Source organism: Fonsecaea multimorphosa (assembly GCF_000836435.1).
Source record: "Fonsecaea multimorphosa CBS 102226 unplaced genomic scaffold supercont1.11, whole genome shotgun sequence".
NCBI lineage: Eukaryota > Fungi > Ascomycota > Eurotiomycetes > Chaetothyriales > Herpotrichiellaceae > Fonsecaea > Fonsecaea multimorphosa.
Window position 1 is genome coordinate 737,062 of NW_015971645.1, and position 16,431 is coordinate 753,492.

The 16,431-nt window shown below is 51.6% G+C and overlaps 8 protein-coding genes across 8 annotated transcripts; 2 read left to right on the plus strand and 6 right to left on the minus strand.

The window, feature by feature from the left end:
• Window positions 1-325: 325 nt before the first annotated feature.
• Window positions 326-1,570, minus strand: Z520_06267 (uncharacterized protein; the record flags this gene model as incomplete). The annotated part of the gene is made up of 1 exon (XM_016776768.1): window positions 326-1,570. The coding sequence occupies one exon, from the start codon at window positions 1,568-1,570 to the stop codon at window positions 326-328; it is 1,245 nt and encodes a 414-aa protein (XP_016632310.1).
• Window positions 1,571-2,297: 727 nt separating this feature from the next.
• On the plus strand, window positions 2,298-3,446 carry Z520_06268 (uncharacterized protein; the record flags this gene model as incomplete). The annotated part of the gene is made up of 1 exon (XM_016776769.1): window positions 2,298-3,446. The coding sequence occupies one exon, from the start codon at window positions 2,298-2,300 to the stop codon at window positions 3,444-3,446; it is 1,149 nt and encodes a 382-aa protein (XP_016632311.1).
• A 683-nt stretch (window positions 3,447-4,129) lies between these two features.
• On the plus strand, window positions 4,130-4,786 carry Z520_06269 (uncharacterized protein; the record flags this gene model as incomplete). Its single annotated transcript, XM_016776770.1, has 1 exon — window positions 4,130-4,786. One exon carries the CDS (start codon window positions 4,130-4,132, stop codon window positions 4,784-4,786), a length of 657 nt encoding a protein of 218 aa, XP_016632312.1.
• Window positions 4,787-6,353: 1,567 nt separating this feature from the next.
• Z520_06270 (uncharacterized protein) lies at window positions 6,354-8,670 on the minus strand (the record flags this gene model as incomplete). Its single annotated transcript, XM_016776771.1, has 5 exons — window positions 6,354-7,687; window positions 7,740-7,958; window positions 8,014-8,290; window positions 8,355-8,406; window positions 8,471-8,670. 5 exons carry the CDS (start codon window positions 8,668-8,670, stop codon window positions 6,354-6,356), a joined length of 2,082 nt encoding a protein of 693 aa, XP_016632313.1.
• Window positions 8,671-9,570: 900 nt separating this feature from the next.
• Window positions 9,571-13,293, minus strand: Z520_06271 (uncharacterized protein; the record flags this gene model as incomplete). Its single annotated transcript, XM_016776772.1, has 4 exons — window positions 9,571-11,831; window positions 11,884-12,262; window positions 12,315-12,897; window positions 12,959-13,293. The coding sequence occupies 4 exons, from the start codon at window positions 13,291-13,293 to the stop codon at window positions 9,571-9,573; spliced, it is 3,558 nt and encodes a 1,185-aa protein (XP_016632314.1).
• Window positions 13,294-13,895: 602 nt separating this feature from the next.
• Z520_06272 (uncharacterized protein) lies at window positions 13,896-14,852 on the minus strand (the record flags this gene model as incomplete). The annotated part of the gene is made up of 1 exon (XM_016776773.1): window positions 13,896-14,852. One exon carries the CDS (start codon window positions 14,850-14,852, stop codon window positions 13,896-13,898), a length of 957 nt encoding a protein of 318 aa, XP_016632315.1.
• Window positions 14,853-15,149: 297 nt separating this feature from the next.
• On the minus strand, window positions 15,150-15,785 carry Z520_06273 (uncharacterized protein; the record flags this gene model as incomplete). The annotated part of the gene is made up of 1 exon (XM_016776774.1): window positions 15,150-15,785. One exon carries the CDS (start codon window positions 15,783-15,785, stop codon window positions 15,150-15,152), a length of 636 nt encoding a protein of 211 aa, XP_016632316.1.
• A 352-nt stretch (window positions 15,786-16,137) lies between these two features.
• Window positions 16,138-16,329, minus strand: Z520_06274 (uncharacterized protein; the record flags this gene model as incomplete). Its single annotated transcript, XM_016776775.1, has 1 exon — window positions 16,138-16,329. One exon carries the CDS (start codon window positions 16,327-16,329, stop codon window positions 16,138-16,140), a length of 192 nt encoding a protein of 63 aa, XP_016632317.1.
• Between the last annotated feature and the right edge of the window lie 102 nt (window positions 16,330-16,431).

Sequence of the window (16,431 nt, forward strand, 5' to 3'; positions counted from 1 at the left end):
GGGTTTTGCAAAGAGGCCGAAAAACAAAAGGAATGTTCATCTTAAGTCTTGAAGCCAGGCGATCATTGCCTCTGGCTGAATGTGAGGATTTGTTCCAACAGCCCCACAACACACAATTGGTTGTAGCTGGTAGCTGGCAGTAGAGGTTGGCTCGTTGGTCGATTTCAGAAGCGATTGGGGAAAATGATGGTGGAAAAGTGTGATAATACCAAGGTCATCGCACGCTCTTGGTGGTCTGGAGCTGCCTGCAGAAGCAAATCCATCCATCTGCTTCGCCACCGAAAGCCAAGTCGAGCACATGGCTTCGCACCTCGACACGCATCCTTCAGTATCCCTCCACGAAGTCCAACTCCTTGAGTCGACGTTCCGTCGCGGCGAGGTTCCCGGTCAAAAGCCGCTCCACATATCCTCGCGTTCGAGCTGTCAAATTGTGGAAACGGGGATTTTGTCCCGTGAAGCCCTCGGATTCGTCGGAGTCGTCGTCGTCATCATCATCGTCGTCGTAGTGGACCTGGTTGTGGTTCGACTCTGAGGATCTTGTCTTCTCGAGTTGGAAATCAGCCCAGGCTGCCTGGACATCCTGAAGGGTTTTCTCGAGCTCCTTCTTTCGCGTGACGACTGTCTCCCAGAGAGCCTCACGTATGTTCTGGCCGCCACGCGCCTTTTGCCGAAGCTTTTTGGCTGCCGCTGTAGGTTTCCATGATTCCGGCTGGTCCTCCTCGCCCATTGCGCTGACGGTGAAGAACACGTCTTTCCAGGCTGTAATCATCCCCTTGAAGGCCTGCATATCCTGGGTTCTTTGTGGATCATCCTCGTCTGCCTCTGGGAAAAGGGAAGTAAGTTCTTTGAGATCGTGGTACAGAGTACAAGCAATCTTGGCCATGGCGCCTTGAGCAAACAGCTCGTCTAGGGCAGACTTGAATTCTGCACGTTTTCCCTCAGCATATGTCTCGCAGGATCGCAATAGACGGTGTGAATCAATGTCCATGGCTTCCGCAACACTTCTGAGTGCCATTGTGACGGGCTCGGGGCCGTTGTTGGATCTCTCCTTCACAATCTTCTGCTGGAGTTCCTTCCAGTATGCTTGCAGTTGAGCAATATCATCAGATGGACTCTGCTGATGCTCCTTGGTAACACCTTTGGCTCCCTTCGGTTGCTGCTTGAGATATTCTCCGTATCTGCAATAGAACTCGGTCTCCTTCAGTTTCCGTACATGTTGCATGAGATGCGCGGCGAGCTCCGATGGTATCCAAAGTGCCGAAGGGTTTTTGTCGGCCCACGTGTCAAGCTCCCACACTTCTCGGTACGCGTTTACCAGTCTCTGCGCACTGGCCCGGGAATCTCGCCTGACTTGTAATGCGTTTGAGGTAGCAGCCTCGTATTTTCCCGCAAATGTAAGTTGTCTTGGCGTGATGTTGGATCTTCCCTTCAAACCACGTGCGTACTGGAATCTTGTCTGGATGGCTTCGTCATCGTACTCGAAAGCGCTGTCCTTGGGTTTCGGTACGTCGTGGTCAACATGCATCTGGAAGCCGGCTAGGCTACGACCATCGTTCGCGTTGATGGACATTTTGCTTGCGATGTTCCCGCACATGGTTCGAAAGATAAGACAGAAATGAGTCCTCAGTGTCACGAAACGCGTTTGAGAGTCTGTGAGAGATACTTGTACCTTTCAGCGATAGAGTCTGCCTTCTGTCTAGCTCTTGGCGCGAATGGGAAGACACAGTGTCACTAAACAAAGAGTGACACGGCATGCTCCGGGTACCTGGGACCCCATTGCCGGACCTCCTCAGAGTGAAGAACAGACCACACCCTGACGACTATGTCTTCCAGAGGCCATCGAGTAGTGCAACTTGCATTGTTGAAGCCGATGAAGAGAGGGTGACTGTTCGTCCAGACTAGTCCCATGTTGGTCTAGTGTTGGTGTCATGTGATGCCATTGAATCTTAGCCCCTGAATTGCCTTTGCCTTCTTCCTTCACCTTGATCCTTCATCCTTCATCTTCCATTGTCTTCATCCAAGCAGCCTGCACCTTCGCTTTGTTTGCCGGTAGTGCGGCATTGTCTCAAGATGCTGAAGCGCCTTGTTTTCCTTTATCATGCATCGTCGCTTTGTATCAGCCATCCTCTGCTCTGTCTTGTTAATGAAAGCGCCCTGAGACTGCCATTGTTCTTCCTCTGCCTCCCTTCGTCCCTACACCTTGAGCCATGCCCTGTCCAGGATTCTATAAGAAGTCTTCGAGTCCATTGGGAGACACCATCACCAAACAGAACCCAAACCATCATTCAACCGCAAACATGCCCCGGCTCGAAATTGTGCAGGAAGACGCTCAGAGAGTGCCTCCGAGACCAACTGACTTGGACTCCTTTGGTATCCACCACATTTTCCGCCGAGAGGCCTTTCGCCATGCTAGCTATTTGCGCTACACTTCCCTGGGGCAATTGGACGAGCGCACTTATGACCTCTCGCAGGTTGTCTATGACCGCATGAAGCCGGCTCTCCGACTTGCCTCGTTGTTCGTGAGATATGTGATGCCACAATTCGCACGAATTGGGTCCGCCGAGGTGAGAGAGTATGTGCATCCAGACGGCTACACATACAAGGCACTGACCGACGATTGGGAGTACGATCCAGTAAGGACAGCAAGGTTTGAATCAAACGATCTGTTGCGACTCTGCACCAACTATCGGTTTACGCTCTTGACAACAGACCACTTCGCGCGAAGCCTTTGTGACGCTCATGACGAGCTGGCGGTGACTAGTGCCCTACTGAACCATGTCGCCGGCGCTCCTTTCGACCCTGTGTACCCTCAAACTGCCCTGAACAGCTCGTGGATCTGGTACTTGGCGAGAGAAGACTGGGACACTATCTCCACTGAAGAAAAGTACAGCAAGTACTTCATGTTTGCCACCACGCTCGTGCATGAGCTCGCCCATGCTGTGTGGATCAATCGAGTCTACAGTGGTGTCCGTCTCAAAAGCGATAAGAACGAGGAGATTGCCCTTGTGGAGCCCGAACCCAGCTATTTCCCCGATCATGACTTTGCCGAACTCGGCTGCGCAATTGAACTCGAGCTCTTTCACAGCCTACCTGGCTTTCCACACTTCGGAACCCCCACGACTACAGAAAGAGCCTGCAGCGACGAACCGCACAAGGTCCTGTTCACACTCCTGGATGCGAAGGGAAGAGCCATCGATATCCACCAGGCATCGACCAGCACCATCTATTCATTCTTTGATCCTCGCGTGTGGGCCATGACGGATTTCTATTTCCAACCGGACTATGTGGTCGAGCTCCTGGAGAACCGCAGACCGCCTCGCCGTCGACTGTCAACCTCTCTCTCCGATCCGAGATTTCTCGAAGAATTCGATGTGCCTGTTCTTTCCGAACCCTTTCCTGGTATGTTGAAACCCGCAATCACGGCAGACAATGAGCTGTTTGGATGAGTGCTGCTCCGGTAAGTTTGGTCTTCCTTCGCCTCCCCCCACCCCTTTCCCCACCACTTTCCCCACCACTTTCCCCCGGCCAGCAATAGTGAGGACGTTTGTTCTGTTTGTGTTTCTAGGCACATCCTGTCATCAAACATGGACTAGGTATCTCGCTTAATATCAAGGTAAGTTCCCCCACAAGTTCGCTTTAATTTTGATTAATTTGTAGGCTATTTCCCACAAAAACTCTGGCTATAATGAGGACAAATTGTTCTGGCATTTCACGCTCTGCTAGAACCCGATCACAGGTAAGTTTGTCAAATCGACGGCATTACAACGTTGTATCACGAGTGATAGCCGTGAATTCCGGCAGGTGGTTTCCCTCCCATCTGGTCCGTTTGGTTGTAGACGCCGAATACAATGAAATTCCAGGCAAAGAGTGTCATTGTGACCATGTGACAATCGCGCGAACGCTTCTTTGGTGATTTGTGTATGTTCTGCTCTTAACAAAGAGTGTCGAACAAGGCACAAGGGAGGGAAGCTGTTCCAAGAGACACGGATCCTTTGTTGCCTGACTGCCTCTTGTACCCACTGCTTCAAATTGCTCAAACGAAGAAAAGTCCAAAAAGCATCCAAACACATCCATACTTTTCCCTCCCCACGATTGATCAAACAACATTTCTGGAAACCTACCATCGATCATGGCAGTCAAGTCAAGATCTGCAGTTCCTTTGTTCATCTTTCTCGCCATCGCGCTTCTTTTCCTCCCTTGCGCAGCCCTCATCTTTCTGTGCCTTCGCCGAAGACATCGAAGAAAGGTCGACAAGAAATCGAGGAATGAAGCTACCGACGCGGTGGTCGAGAACATGCCAAACTGGGCAGCACCCATCGAGCTGGGTAACATTCAACCACCGCCACGGGCGGCAACGATTCGTCCCATCCGCTCTCTGCAAACCGCGAAGACCAGACGTATCCCCACGATGCACCGTGCTGCTAATGAGACGGACAGTCCGTTTGACAATCCCCGCACACCAATGTTGGAAATAGCTGCGCCAAAGCCAACCAAGCCTGGCAGAAGACGTAGTATCCAGGTACAGAAGATCGAATATCTTGCAACAGAACAATCACAAAACCCGTTCGAGGATCCGGTGACCTCTCCGATACCACCACACACTGCCCGCCACAACCTCCAAGCGGCACTGGCGACGGAGCAAAGTTCTGTGGCAGTGGGGAAGGCTGGGGAAAGATTGGCCACCATCAGTGACGCGCCAAGGGTGAAGAGCCAGGTCGTGAAGCCTGAGCACGCGGCTGCAGCGGCGTGCTATGCACCCGAACAGGTGCCTCAAGGGTGGGTGTGAGGGTCAAGACCCGCTCGCAAAGAACGATGGTTTGAAGACAGCAAGGACTGAGCTGAGAAATTCAGCATGGGAGAGTTGTGGAGAGAGGGACATGAACAGAATCTGGATTGAGAAGCAGGGCAACGAGAGAGCTTGACTGTACTGGTTCCCCTGTTGCTACACTTTGTTGACATAATGTGAATCAGATTCACGAATATAAGCATTGAGTTGAATGTTATTCCACTTTTGAAAGAAAGAGTTGTTTGATCATTGTGGTAAGCTGTTTCCACGTTTCTTCTGAGGTGGATTTACAGCCTCGAAGAATCTGATATAAAGCCTCGGATTCAATCCCGTGTGGTCTGTGTGTTTCCGCGTGAATATGACGGCCGTGCGAAAGACGAGACGACAAGCAATGCCAAGCAATCGGCAAGCTCAAGAAGCCGGAAGGACATCAATAGGTATACGAGGTATATATGTCAAGGCTACTACTAGGCTCCACGGGAGCAGCCGACAGAACCCAAGAAATAGGGGGCTCCAGCCTCGTCGACTCCCGGCCACCCACGTCAGGCAAAAGGTTCTGGATTTCTCGAGTCTCACGCAAGAGGCCAAGCAGACGAGCAAATTCTCAGGCTGTACTCTGGGGACTCTGGACCACTGAACAGCCAGGAGAAAAGGAAGTGAGACCATAGCTCCGCTCCTCTCGCCTCGACGATTATCCGCCCAAATAAGCGCCCGGGGAAGAGAGACAGAGTCCAGAGGTCCAGACCGACCCACCATTTTACACAGCATGCATTATTTATCGGACTCGTTACCCCATGAAACACATAATGAAATCTCCTAGAAGAGAACGCCGTACATAAGATGAGGATCGGCTCTCCCCAACAAGGCTCGTCGGCTTTCCTTACGAGTCGCAAGCCGCGATTCACTGTACTCGGTACGTACCCCTTCAAAGGATGAAAAAAACACCGGCGACAGGCCGGTCGGGCCCAGGTCGATCGAAACCGATCACGACATGGCGGTCAGATATGGCGCACCGCGCGATCCCCGATCGGATATTCAGGTGTTCAGGACAAACATTTCCCGTGGAAAGCAGGACACCCCCTACGCAACAGCAGGGGAGGAGAAGTCCTAACGCAAGAATTGGTTAGAATTTGTGCGTCGCGCTGCGAAAGGGGTGGGCGGCGGCGTTGTCCGTCTTTTCGACTAGGAATCCTTTAACCCAGTTATCCACCTGTCCTAGTGCATCCCCACTCCTACACCCTATGAGTTTCGGGATGAGAGGTCGGATGAGTGCGTGAGAGAGAGAGACTGAGTGAGAAGGGCTAGAGGGCCTTTGTTCGACCTCTGTTGGCGGGATGTGCCCTGGATTTCAGACGAGTACTGGGTGGGAGGGTTGTTTTCGGGGGGAAGGGGGGAATTGGGCAGCTTCTGGAGACATTTTATACGGATGGTCAATAAGCAATGAATTGGAATGGATTATGCGAGCTGCAGTCGTATGGTTTGTCTCTCGTCTCTCAATCTATCTTTTCTCGCCGTCTATTGCCTCTAGCAGTCTCTCCTTCTAGCAGTCCATCCTTCAAGCGACATCTCATCTCCTCCACTTCAACCCCTTCACCTCCTTCATCATCCCACGCACCGCCCGGGCAATCTCATGTCGCCCGTCATAGAACGGGTACACGATGACAAGGGCCATGGCGCCGAAATGCCAGATGATGGCCATGGTGACCCAGCCGCCCCAGAAGCTCTTGGTGAAGATGTAGTCGCGGTACAGCGGCAGAGGCCAGAGGACGATGGTGACCAGGACGTTGACGACAAAGTAGACGCTGGCGATCTTGAACCACTTCTTGATGTGCCGGATCGTCTGCGCGTCGAAAGGGTGGACCACCTCGTCCAAGGGAACTTGGGCGTTCCCTTGACGGCGTTTTGTCGGACTGGGTAGTGCACCGGTCTCCTTTCCACTTGTGAGATATGTCTCTTTCTTGTAGGCTTCTTCGTCGGAGCTGTTCGCGGTCTTGGGCGTCTCGTTGACGGCCTCGCTGCTCGGTAGTGTGGACTGCAGAGAGCTGCTGGGTTGGCTCTTGTCTTCGATAAGGTCGATCCTGAGGAACTCGCGCCAGTCGAATTGGCTCGGCCAGGCCAGCGAGACGATGACAGAATAGAGCGCAGGCGAGAAGAACGACACGATCGCAGCGTAGAGCCCCGGTACCTGATCCTGCGTCGTTTGAATGTTGATTGCGCCAGACCACGCCCATGACAGGGAAAGCCAAGTCGCAACACCAGACATAAGCCCGAGGATGGGACTGAGGATAGCCGCCAGCTTCGTTTGTCTCGACCAGAGGAGCGTCAAGATCATGGGCAAGATGCCAGGACACGCCACGATGGGTCGGAAGTATGTGGACCAGTTGTTCGTTGCTCCCGCGTACTCGAGCATGATGGCAAAGCCGGCCATAAAACAGCCGTGGAAGACGACCCCCCAGTGGCTCACCTTGAGAGTCTTGCGGTCGGACGCATGTGGGTCGACGTAGGTGCGGAAGAAATCGAGAGAGATGATACTGCTGACAGCTATCATGGATGAAGAGACGGTGCTGGTGATGGCCATGAAAACGAGCACAAGCAGGCCGCAAGTGGCTCCAGTGCCAAGCAGCGACCTCAGCACGTACGGCATCACGAGGCCAGAGTTCACTTGAGTGACTGTCAAGGTATTGGGGTAGTCGAACCAGATTGGAGTCTTTTCGATAGCTCGGGCACTCAGGCCGATAATGGTGCCGGTGCACCAAGGTATGGCGAGGATAACCACAGACACAAGGTCGTATGCGGGAACTGTCGAGTTAACTTCAGAAGCGAATGATTTCTGCCAGAAGGCCGTGTCCATGAGCACCAGAGCAAGATTTCCAAATTTCAACACGAGTCCAAAAAGAAGTGCTGTGCCAAACATCAGTATCAGCTTTGACACAACATGACGCGTTTGCCTTACAGCTCTTGGACTTCATGGTCAAAAGCGAGCCTTTGTAGTTGCCAGGAATATAGTCGTTCGTGGCTTTGACTTTGTCGTATAGACCCGAGATGCCGCCAATGTGTTCGTTCGTCAAGACAGCGAGGGAGAAGTAGATCAAGAGGATCAGGGCGATAAGCGTGTGGACATAATCAGTGAGAAATGTTGCCTTGATTCCACCTACTGCTGTATAGGTGACGACTTTGGACAGAGGGTCAGCATCTGCAAAAGAAATATTGATCACTGTCTTGCTTACCTCCTGCTGGGAGCAGGATACACGCAGCGACGACATGCATCCCAGTCATTCCAGTCACCAGTTGGGCTCCTGCAAGGATCATACTGCCGCAGCCAAAGACGTTGTTGACCAGGTTGAGCAGGATGAAAAGCCAGTGCGCATATTTCCCGTATCTCCTCTTGATGATCTCGAGCGAGGTATGCGCATAGGGGACACGTAGCTTTGCTACGATGCCCAGCACCGCCATGAGTGCAATCTGAAAGGATAGTCCACTGGCCCACCATATAGGAAGGGCAACCTGTTCAACGCAGGGACTGTTATCACCTCACAGCAAACTGTATACTACCATAAACGGTACTTACCCCCCATTTGTAGGTATATGCAGCTGAAAAGACACTCTCGTTGATCCACATCCTGTATAGATGCATCATGGTTAACATATCGACTTGACTTAAGACCACCCGCCATTCGAACTTACCAACTCGAGAAGACCGCCGAGGCCGTCAATCCAGTCCCAACCGAACGGTTGGCGACCATGAACATCTCCGACTGATCGCTGTCCTCGGAAAGATACCTCTTCTGTATGCGCACTGCGGCAATGATAATGAGGCAGAACAGCACCGAAAGACCGATGATGATGCCATAGCCGTCGGCCTGAGTGAGAAGCTCCACAGCCATCTTGGAATTTGAACAATCTCAGCCACAAGATAGTGAGATGAGACAATGTATTCCGGAGGAGTGAGTACATTCTCGCACTACTTATACGGTAGGGAATAGGTATACGCATCCACAATGCACGTGATATACAAACAACTCCCATATGGTATCATCCATGTAGTGCTGACCTACCGCAACCCGTGCCCGTTGGGCGGGAAAAAAACGGCAATGTTATCTTCTGGTTGTTGAGCACAAGTCTCTTCTATTCGCTGAGATGGCTGCGTGGAATCCAAATCGCGTGCTAACGTGGTGGAGCAACACGATTGCGTTATACGACTTTCGCAGCACGCAATGAGAAGTCGAAAACTCGGAATCCGCAGCTTGGTAGAACCTCATCAAACGTGGCGAGCTGCGAGGCAATTAGCATGGTGCGGCGATTGACGACCTTTGACTCTAGAAAGGCACTTACCCGATGTGTTGAAACATTTGATCCTTGCAATGCCATTTCCCGTGCCATAATACTCGTTCCTTCAGCGTTTGCATGAGCTTTCAATCGGATTCGGACTGCAGAGAGCCTTTTATACATCATGCTCGCAAGGGTAGACAGCAGTCCATGATCCGCCTCAGTACCAGATATTGTCTCGCCGAAGAGGAGAGGCTGACAAGATGCATTGGGCCGCTCTGACCGGAGCACCAAGGTTGGTCCAACTCAGATACATATTTGCCGATTTCGCAGCGTTGTCGAATGAGGCCGAGTCGGCTTTCAACTCCGTCTGTATGATGCAAGGGTAGCTTCCTTATTACTGCTTGTCAGTTATGGAAGATTTCCATTTATCCTCAAGCGTAGGTGTCGTGAACTTTGTGCTTCAATATCGAGCTGGATTGCTGTGGCTTTGAGATTCGAGTACCACGCATTCATCTCTAGCTCCGATGTCGTGAAATGAATTCGCGAATCTTGCTTCTCACGTTGATCGTCTTCTTTTCCTTACCAATAGTTGGCTGGGTAAGGAGGGCGTCGGGAAAGGAACAATCACCTGGTTGAATTTGCTTCAGGAATTCAGGAAGTCCCTTTTTACCTCGACGGGATAAGCGGCCGCCATGTAACATTAATAGCACAATATCATCGAAGCCTTCTGTGTCTCTCCAAATGTCTGTCCAAAAGAGCACGTACATGTCCAGGGGAGTGCGTCCGGTAGAGTCTCGCGCATTTACATCAGCTCCAATTTCTAGGAGCATTTGTGCCATCGGGCCGCAGGAAACATGGAGGGCACGCCTGAACTCTGTCGTCCGCCCACCGCTCCACACCCGAAGCAGGGCATTCGGGTCTTGCCCACCATGCTGGATGAGTACTCGCGCGAAACCGACGGCCTCTTGACTCCTGCAGGCATTCAGGTACAGTAGTCTTGCCCTTGCTCCGGCCGAGGCGAAAATGGTCTCGAATGGAGTCAGTCCCAAGTACTCATCGTCAACGCCAAACCCATGTTCCACAATGATTTGTGCCATCTTCGAATAGTCGGTCGCCATTCCCTTTCGTGTAATTTCGCTTGATATCTGCAATGCTATCTTGTGCAAGGGGCGTTCAGCACGGTGAGCTTCGATGTCTCTGAGGCATTCTCGAATGTAAAAATAGAGATTGCCTAGTACACCGAATAGGAAGTAGGAGGTATCATGATCATCATCGCTCCGCTGCTCAGGTCTATCGAAGAACGACCTGGGCAGACTGTTGAGAAAGGTAGTTGCTGCACGGCCAGTCGACCTTTCATCATGGTGTGCCAATTTGAAGAGTGTATCACCCCTGTAGTTCCACCGCTCCAGACTTGCGACCACGCAGTAATATTTCAGAAGAAAGGTATAGCCATTGTCCAATTGCAGCTTGTACGAATCGCCCAGGATGACCTGTGGAAATTGCGGACTTGCCACAAAGTCGCGCACTGTTCGATGGATGAATTGGACCACTGTGTGGGACACACTTACGTCCACGCGCTCGAGGAAGCCTCCACAGAGGTTAAGAAGGCCGTTGCTGATTTTTTTGGGCTCGCACAAAATTCGGGGAGACTTATATCCGGCGTTGCACAAGTGCTTCTCGCATTCTTGGAATGTGCTCCCCAGAGCGCAGGCAGAGGCGTAGAATAGATCCTGAGGGCTGAGCAAGTCCGAGCTCCGAGACACTATTTCCAAGAGCACAAATGCTCTGTGGCGTGAATATTTGGGGATTCTGGAAATGATTCGCATGTAAAATTCTTCCAAATCTGCCGGCAGCCTGCTGATCAGCATTTCAAGCTCTTCTTGAGACGAAATTGTTGGTGACGACGTAATCTCATCAATTGCGAGCTTTACCCAGAGAAAAACTCCTTCCGCCCGGGAAGCGATCATGCGGGCGACATCCGCAAGCAAAAGTTGTTTATTGGGAGTCGATCGGTCATCTGCGGCGATTTGATGCTGTGAAGTCATCTGCGAAGTTAGTTGTGATAATCTGCTGGTGGTGTATTGTTCCACGTCTTGATACGTGTGCTCGTGCAACACGAACCCAGGCTCGCCGCCGAAAGCCTTGACAAAGCTGTCCCATTCACGACTGGAAAAGCAAAACCTGACTTTCGTTCGGCTTTGCGGATCTCGTGAGGCAGACACGATATGAAAAATCCACTGCGATATTACTTCCGGAAATCCATAATACTCATCCAAAGCATCGAGGAAGATTGTAAGCTCAAGATGATGGTGGTCTTGCGTAAGTACTGCGGCGAAAACATCTTTGAGGTCTTCGAAGTTCCAACGGTTACGAATCTCTCGAGGCTTACGTTGGTAAGCCTCAAGCACCAGCTGAGCGATGGCAGGATCTTGGGAGACCAGTCTCGCCAGCACTGCTCGCAGTAAACCATCTAAGGATTTCTGGAGGTACGTGCCCCTCTCGTTGAAGAAGAACCACAAGTCAATTTGTCGCCCTTGCATGCCTCTGGCTCTTATTGCCTCCTTGAGCTGTTCAGTGTTATGAAGGTACTTCATAAGTGTGCTCTTCCCTGCCCCTGGCTTCCCACGGATCCAATATATCCCCGTGCCTTGCAAGATCCAGGGTATGAAACGCAGTTCTGGCTTTTCGAAGATCCAGCCGAAGGTGGAGTCATGGGCTCGTTCGATTGCCTCGAAGCGGAAGCTGCTTTCTTCAAAATCTAGAGATTCTAGAAGTACTTTGACATGTCAGTGACAATCGTGCGATCTCAAGAACTCGTAGGAGCTTACCTTTGAAGTTCACAACATCGTCCAATGATGGAAATACTACGCCGTCCATTGCTTGCTGTTCTGTGCGTGCCTTGTCGCCAAGATGAACAGAGGCTTTGACGTGGTGCCTGGGTCTTTGAAGAGAAGCTGTGGACTCACGGGATGCTGGCTCGTACAGCAGGTCATCATCACCAGCGTCAGCGGTGCTCACTGCCTTGCGCACGAAATCACGGACAACAAAGTAGTAATGATCATCTCTTTCGAACTTGACCATGTCTGAATGATTTCTGTTAATGGGAAAGCTGTCTTCGGTGTCCCTAGAGCTGTATCGCATCGCAGACTCGCGCTGCACGAGGATCTCGGAAGCACCAGTTCTCTGCGCATCACCATTTGATTGCATCTAGAATGGGGGAGGTCAGCATGTGCAGACATTAAGTTTCATCGTAACGGACCTCAGTCAAGGGCGTCATTTCGGTCTCATAAGCCGACACAATGCGGATAGAGTTATGCAGTGCGATTGCAGAGAACTGCTCGTCTACCAGGGAGAGCCAGGACGGGACATTCTGCCTTTGCTGCTCGAGAGTCTTAATCAAGTCTCTGTTGGGCCTTGGTCCTGCAATGGCAAGTAAATGATCGATCTGCATCCCTCGATTCGGTACGCCGAATCCCATGAACAACTTGGTCTTTGAAAGCATAGTCTGGGAGTCCTCTCTAGGAGACGCGGCGAGAATTGACAATGCTCTTTTCACAAGAATGCCGCCAAGGCTATGGCCTAAAAGTATCAATGGTTTAGCAGAGTACTGTGCTCGTCCAATACTCGACAGATGACTTGTAAAAAATAGAGCAAGGTCGTCGAGAGATTGGAATGAGTCGCTCCCCACGAGCTTCGTATCATAGCCGTAGGTCATGCAGCGCACAGTGGGAAAGTCGTAGGGGAGCTGGTCTCGGAGCCACATGAATTGACGCTGTCCAGGCGGCTTCCTCTGTCTCCATGAGCCAAATGGATGACTTGCAAGACCGGAAACGGCGATCAAGCTTGGTTAACGATCAGCAACAGGCTGCTGCGGAGAGGGTGAATCTGTGACACGGCACATACTCGTATGCATGGTGACGGTCGTCGACATTATTCAGAGGGGTAAAGCCTAGGAAATGCGTGTCGAATATGAGTGATTGATCACCCCCAACGGTGGTAAATTCCCAGGTTGTTCTATTCACTTCTTGCAGCGGCTTAGGTATTTCACTGAACTCCAGTGTCGCTGTTTGTGATCGAGGAGAATCCCACACGTCCGGTGATTGGGCTAGAGAGCGAACATGGATGTTTTCTTCTCCGCCGAGATCAGTCACAGAGCCTTGCAAGAACTGAGCGAGGCTCTGGCGGGTGATTTCTGCTGGCACCCGACGAACCCGGAAAGTCTTCGTTTTGTTGCTCATGGCGGTTGTAGCGTCTGTCAGGTGGAGGTCTATCGAAGATCAGATTGTACAGGGGTTTTTGGCTGAATATTCCTGACATGTTTGCGTGGAAGCAACAGGCAGACAGATGTGCTGAGGCTGTGGTGGCTTGACAGCTCGACGGTGCCCCAAGCGAGCCTTTGCTCATTTAGGACTAGCGAACTTGTTGCAGTGATTCAGGCGCAGGGGACAGTCCGCACATGGGAAGCGAGTGTGTTTCTGATACCCTTGGAGAGCCAATTGATTGTGGGCAATCTGGGTTGACCTTTCATTGCTCGGCATGGCCACAGCCAGCTGCCATGACCGCTAACATGTTCGGTTGAGGTCCTGCTCCTCAGAATCCTCGCCATCATGTTCTGCGCGCATTCGAACGCCCCCTCACGACTTCCCTTCCTGCATCGCGAATGAGGTGGCCTGAAATAAATTGAAGGCATTTTAAAAGATCTGGGCATTCACACAGTGAGGTGGGCGTCACCTTTAGAGTCTGGGGAAATGAATGGATCCGTCAACCGAAAAGGGATTCATTCACAGTGAGACGGAAGAGTGACGGACTAAAAAGGTCCGCTTTGAACTTAAAAGCGCTGCTACGCACAACCCCCTTTCACCGAATCTGATACCGCATGCCTTGCCCGCAGATGCTCTCTTGTCACCCGGACGTGGTAAACGGTGAGGAAGAGGCTCACAAGCATGCCCATACCCAACGCCACCAGTGGCAGGACGATTGCAAAAACCGCGAATCCGTATGAAGCATTATTGAAGGACCTATTGTTGCGCAGCTGGCTTGTCCCAAGACCAACCTGCATTGCAGTGAGGATGATGGTCAGATAGGCAAAGACTACTACCAACCAGGCGAAGTTGCGGCGGAGGAAAGATTGATATGTCATGTTCGAGTAGTGGTAGCCCCGAACCATATGCCTGAGGTGATACGTAGGGTGGAATCGGTAGATCATATTGATGCGACTGAGACGCAGCTCACCGAACTCAAACCTGGGCGAGCACGGCATCTTGCCAGCGCGCATCTGATGGTCAATTTCAATGAGTCTCTCGCTCAGCGCTTGCCAATCTTTCCATTCCATCCCTTCCGGGAGCAAGTGCGCCTCCTTGGCCAGTTGGAAATCGCTCTTGTAGTTGATCAAGCGCGCGTACGAGGCTAGAAAGCCGTTGGCAGCGCTCTCAGCCTGACGGTAGTGGGAGATGTGGGCTTTGACAAAGTCTTCGTCCAAGAGCCAGCCCGGCAGGGGCTTTATGAACATAGTGTCGCCCTTCCACAGTAAATGCAAATCCAATTGCTCCGTGATGACGATTCGACGACCGAGAACGCGTTGGCGGTGCAGCGGCCGGATATTTCCCAGCCTGCCTGCCAAAGGGAGGCCTCGGTCGATCATCTCATCGAGTCGAGATACATCCATTTCGCTCGAGATAAACAGACTGATGTTCTTGGACGGCTGAAATTCTGTATTGTTGCGAGTGTGGAACAAGGTAGGGAGGTCGATATGTCCTCGCAGCATGACAGTGCTCTGATCGGTCAAGGCTGGGGCCATGGGTAGGGAAGCAGACGTGGTGATCAAGAAGGTTGCGACACCTCGGATGTAATAGTGAAAGTGTCCCGCCACGAAGTCTCTACACCGCTTCAACGGATATTGGGTTGGCAGACTGGGACTATGATCTCGTAGTTGTCGTGAAATGCAGTATACGAGGTATAGGTGGTCGCCTTGGGAAAGTCAGATTCTCATTGGACGGTAGACGCTGCTGATTGCACGAAACATGATTTCAGCCTCTCTATATGTTTACACGAACTCCTCTCCTGGGACATCCACACGGATTCCATCCTGGCCCAATCAGATCATATTCATCTCCTCCGCGCGCTTCTGCCCAAAGTAAGCCCACTTACTTTCCGCCATGGCAAACGTTGTGATCCTGGGCGGAGCCGACTTAGGCGTCGGCGGCAGTTTGCTGTATATTTCATATATTTCGTGCGTGCTGTCCCTGTCTCTTTTATTCCTAGAGACATAGTCCCGGTTTGTGAGATGAAGAGGTGGGGGCGTTTCCGCTCGGATGGAGTCGTCTGCCTGAGTCTCGTATCTTTGAGTTGAAGGTGTCGAGCTTTCCCCATCGGGCGTTTTGGGAGGTAGTATCATCGGAAACTGTAATGGCGGTAATGTCTCTGCTGGACCCAACTCCAAGTCCAGATCTTGTGGCAGAGGAGGTGGATATTCTGCTTCTGGCGTATCGGGACGCGCGACTGATGGTGGTGACGGTGTTGCTTCTTGTATTGGCGCTTGAGCTCCGGTGGTCGTGTCAGGAGGCACTGCTATTTCTGTCAGTGGTAGAGACATGCCATTGTCCATTTCAGCCGCAATGAGCCTTCGTGCTGCAATTTTCGTTTTGGTTGTGTGATATATTGCGAACAGGAACGTAAAGGTGCTGAAAATCCCCACAGCTCCGAGGATTATGAGCGCAGAAAGTGGCAACATTTTGAGGTTGTGAGATGTTGGACGTGCGGGTTTCTGTTACCAATGGATAGGCTAAAACGGTGCGGTCAGAGATTGGCTCGCGGCGAGCGACACGCTGGAGGTGCGGGTTGACTCTCTTTGAGGTGACTGGAACAAAGAATCATGGAATCCTTCGCTGCGAATAAAGGGTCACTGGAGGAGGACAAAGGCCCGTGAACGCTTTCAGCGTCTCAAACCTGTTCGTTGCGCAGAGGATATAGTCTGATCTGCTCACTTAAGTACGAAACTCTCGCAGTCATCTAGGCGACCAGATCTGAAGGGACAATACTGGACTCGCTCCGTCGGAAAAGCTAGAAGCGCTGGTGATTCGCTCTTATGCCACGATGGGGTTTGCGATAGTGTTACCAAAGATTCGGTCGTCTTCTGCTTTTCGAGCTGCTTTCTTCTTGTCGTGTTGGATCTTGAGCGCAAAAAGATAGACGATGGCGAGAATCAGGATAACTCCGGCGAACATGGAAATGAATAGCCACGCCACCGGGCTCATCGTAAAATCGGAGGTTGACATTGTTTGGCGGGACAAATTGCTCGAAATGTAATACAATTGCGAAGAAATGGACTAGGGAAGCAAAGATGTTTGCCCGTACCTTTAAAGGTGGCATAGAAGTAC